Source organism: Alligator sinensis, unplaced genomic scaffold (assembly GCF_000455745.1).
Source record: "Alligator sinensis unplaced genomic scaffold, ASM45574v1 scaffold907_1, whole genome shotgun sequence".
Classification (NCBI taxonomy): Eukaryota; Metazoa; Chordata; order Crocodylia; family Alligatoridae; genus Alligator; species Alligator sinensis.
Genome location: NW_005841925.1, coordinates 949,020 through 952,543, shown reverse-complemented (window position 1 = coordinate 952,543; position 3,524 = coordinate 949,020). Strand labels below are relative to the sequence as shown.

The 3,524-nt window shown below is 45.5% G+C and overlaps 1 protein-coding gene across 2 annotated transcripts in view; it reads right to left on the bottom strand.

The window, feature by feature from the left end:
• Positions 1-974: 974 nt before the first annotated feature.
• TESMIN (testis expressed metallothionein like protein) overlaps positions 975-3,524 on the bottom strand; it is a 31,622-nt gene continuing 29,072 nt past the window's right edge. For both annotated transcript variants that reach the window (XM_006019213.3, XM_014517774.2), the window contains one exon: positions 975-1,167. In XM_006019213.3, coding sequence (XP_006019275.1) covers positions 975-1,167 — 193 coding nt within the window. The remainder of the gene's footprint in view (positions 1,168-3,524) is intronic.

Genomic DNA, 3,524 nt, shown 5'->3' with positions numbered 1-3,524 from the left:
AGCGTGGGCATGGCTGTCTGTTCACAGACTCTCTACTGACCTAAATACTGAGGAACAGCAGCTATAGGTGACAGGGATTACAGAAAACTTAGAAGGCTTGATTCTTTGTTAGCCCTCCTCCCCATCTAGTCACAGTGTGTGATTTCAGATATACATACTAATAGTCCACATCCAGCCAAAAGATTTGTGATTCAAAATTGCAACTGGAAAAATGGGGACCCTCTCTAAAATCTTCAGTTAAATATTTGATTTATTTCCCGAACCTGAAATGTGAATCCTCAAAACAGTATATCAATTGACTAGCATCCTTTCCATTATAGGTTACAGGGCGGTTCTTTTCCCAATGTGCTTTTAAGGTACTAGAGAGCTGAGCTTTTTGTGTGGGAGGCTGATCCAAAGGCCATTAACCTCTGTCAGCTTTGGATCAGGCCTTTGATCACCTATCAACTCCGGCCTCTCTCTCAGTCTCTTTTTTAACAAATTGAACAAGATAAAATTAAACCATACTAGGGAGGGGTGTGTGTGTGCGTGTGTGTGTGTGCGTGTGTGTGTGTGAGAGAGAGAGAGAAGAGAGAAACATAGTAGGTAAAAAAATTTGGAAAAGTAATTGGCCTAAGAACAGAAACGGCTAAAACTGTAGTCTTAAGTATTTATTGTATCCTTATTCATATCAACCCTCACCAAAGCCATTTAAATTTCTTGGACTCCAATGAGAGTTTTGTCTAGGTAAAGACTTCAGAATTTGACCCAAGATAACTATGCTGTTTTAGAAGAAAATCCATTAGCATAAGTTAATTTAGGTGATTTAAGTGGAATCAGTCTGATTATCAGGTCCAGAGCACTAAACCAGTGAAATTAAGCAGAAAGTCAGTAGAAGTCAGTGAGAGATCAAAATCAGGCTATCAAGTTGCAACATTGCTAAAGTATGGAGGTATGTAAAATCATCATAAATTAGTTTTAGAATATATTCTCTGTTACTCAACTTTCACTCCTTGGGATTTAAATTCTGAATGTAGAATCTGTGATAAGCATCTCCCAAACTCTTCCAAGATCGTTTGTTCAGCTACACAAATTGAATAAGCTTCTTTTTCTGCCTCTTCAGCTTGTGCCAGGAGACAGGCACATGTTGCCTCAATAATATCCCAGGATATACATGCAGTAGTCTGGCTGTAAGGAAAACAAACTTAAAGTATTTGACATTTACATAAAAAAAATGAAAAGTTATTTTGTTGTATGCAATTGTCTTCTAATCTTACTAAGATGAAGATTACATAGTACTATCTAGTAAAATAAAAAATAAAAACCAAAACAAACAAACAACGGGAAAAAAGCCACATGAGGTAATGGCAGGTGCAGCAAAAAAACTGTGTCTTGCAGACTGGAAGCTTTTGGACCCAGTGCAAAGATCACTGAAATTGATAATGAAACTCCTGATTTCAGTGGATTTGGGATCATGGTTCATATTTATTGCATTTATTAGGAACCAACCAACACCAGGGTCCCATTGTTCCAGTCACTGGACAAATATAAAATATCAAAATCTTCCAGTCTAAAAGTCCAAGGGAGACAAACGATGGAGAGAAAGGGTTATAAGTTATTATAACTGTGGTGGGGCACCATAGGTGCCTGCCAGTTTAAGGGCCTGAGCCAAGCTGCCAGCAGGTGCCTGATTGCAGTAGCCATTTTAGATCCCTGGCTGCCTTTATAATGAGATCAGTTCCCTGCTGGCAGGGGAGGCAGCAACACTGCCTGGCTGCAAGGCCACTGGTATCATCCTGGAGGTAGGGGCAGGAGCTGTAGGGGATAGTAAAGAGGCTCCTGGTCCTGGGCGTGACCGAAAAGTGTACCCTACTGGGAGTGGGTGGCCTGGTGGGGCTCTCAGTGGTGTGGGAGTCCCCAGGAAATGCCAGACCAATGACCATCCCGGTGAAAGGTGAGTAGGGGCATGTTAACCCCAGCCCTCCTTCGGGTGCATTGAGAATAAAATCAGTAGCCAAGCACAATGACCTGTTGCTCCAGGTGGGGAGTGAGAGTCCCCGTGAGACCCTGGAGCACCAGTTGTGGTGTGTGCGAAGGGTAACATCAAAGAAGGAGTATAGACCAGGTGAGCTTCTGGAAGCACCTGAGCCAGCTGGGGAGAGACCCCACAGGGCCAGGCATGCTCCCAGGAGCACATGAGCCGGGAATGGGGAACCTCACTCCAGAAGTGCAGGCAGGAGGTGAAGACCCCATTGAGGGACTCGACTGGTCAATGCTCGGGCCAGGACCTAAGGGTCAAAAGGGCCAGGGGCCCACCATGAGGGATGGCCACAATGAGCACAGAAGCTCGGCGTCCTGACTGGGCCTGAGACGGGGCCAGGGCTTATGGAAGCTGAAGGTCCCCATGGTTGGGGACCACAGCTAATGGGCAAGGGTGACGGTTTAGCTAACTGCCTGAGATGCTGTCTGCGAGGCTTGGGCTGTGGTGTAGAGGTGGAACAGAGCCATGGACAGCCCCCCCCTAATATCGGGATACAAAAATGGGCAGCCTCCCACCTTAATTAACAACTTCATTAATTGCCAACAAGGCATGGTGGGCGAGACAGGTGGGCAGCGTGCCCAGAGGCAGGTAGGAAGCTAGCTGCAGCAAGCAAGGGATGCCCACCTCGCCACAATAACATACAAGTAGGATGAACAATGTGGTGACCAACAACTGTTGTCTTGCTGCCACCACCTTTTTTAAAATTCTTTTCTAATTCTTTGGCCAGCATAATATTAGAAAGGGATTGGCTAAATGAAAAAAAAGTGAAAGAAAGAAAAGGGGGCACTGGAAGAAGTAGTTAAGCAAGATAGTACAACGAGGACAAGTGCAAAGTGCTGCGCCAAGGGCGCAGACATATCCAGCACACCTACTGGCTGGGAAGTGACACTCTCAGCAGCACAGAACCAGAAAGGGATCTTGGAGTCCTAGTGGACTCTGAGAGGAACATGAGTCGTCAGTATGACAAAATTATCAGCAAAGCTAACCACACTTTATCATGCATCAGCAGATGCATGACAAATAGAACCAAGAAGGTGATACCTGCCCTGTATATGGAATTGGTCAGGCTGCAGTTGGAGTACTGTATCCAGTTTTGGGCTCCATACTTCAAGAAGGATGTTGATAGACTCGAGAGGGTCCTGAGGAAGGCCACTCATATTGTCAGGAGCTTACAGGACAAGCCCTATGAGGAAAGACGGAGGGACCTGGACCTCTTCAGGCTCTGCAAGAGAAGGCTGAGAGGTGATCTTGTGGCTGTCTACAAATTCATTAGGGGGATGCAACAAGTGATCAGAGATGCTCTGTTCAGTAGGGCGCCTCTTGGAGTAACAAGAAACAATGGTCACAAACTGACAGAGAGCAGATTTAGGCTAGATATCAGGAAAAACTTCTTCACAGTAAGGGTGGCCAAAATTTGGAATGGGCTTCCAAGGGAGGTGGTGCTCTTCCCTACTTTGGGGGTTTTTAAGAGAAGGCTGCATAGACATCTGGCTGGGGTCATCTG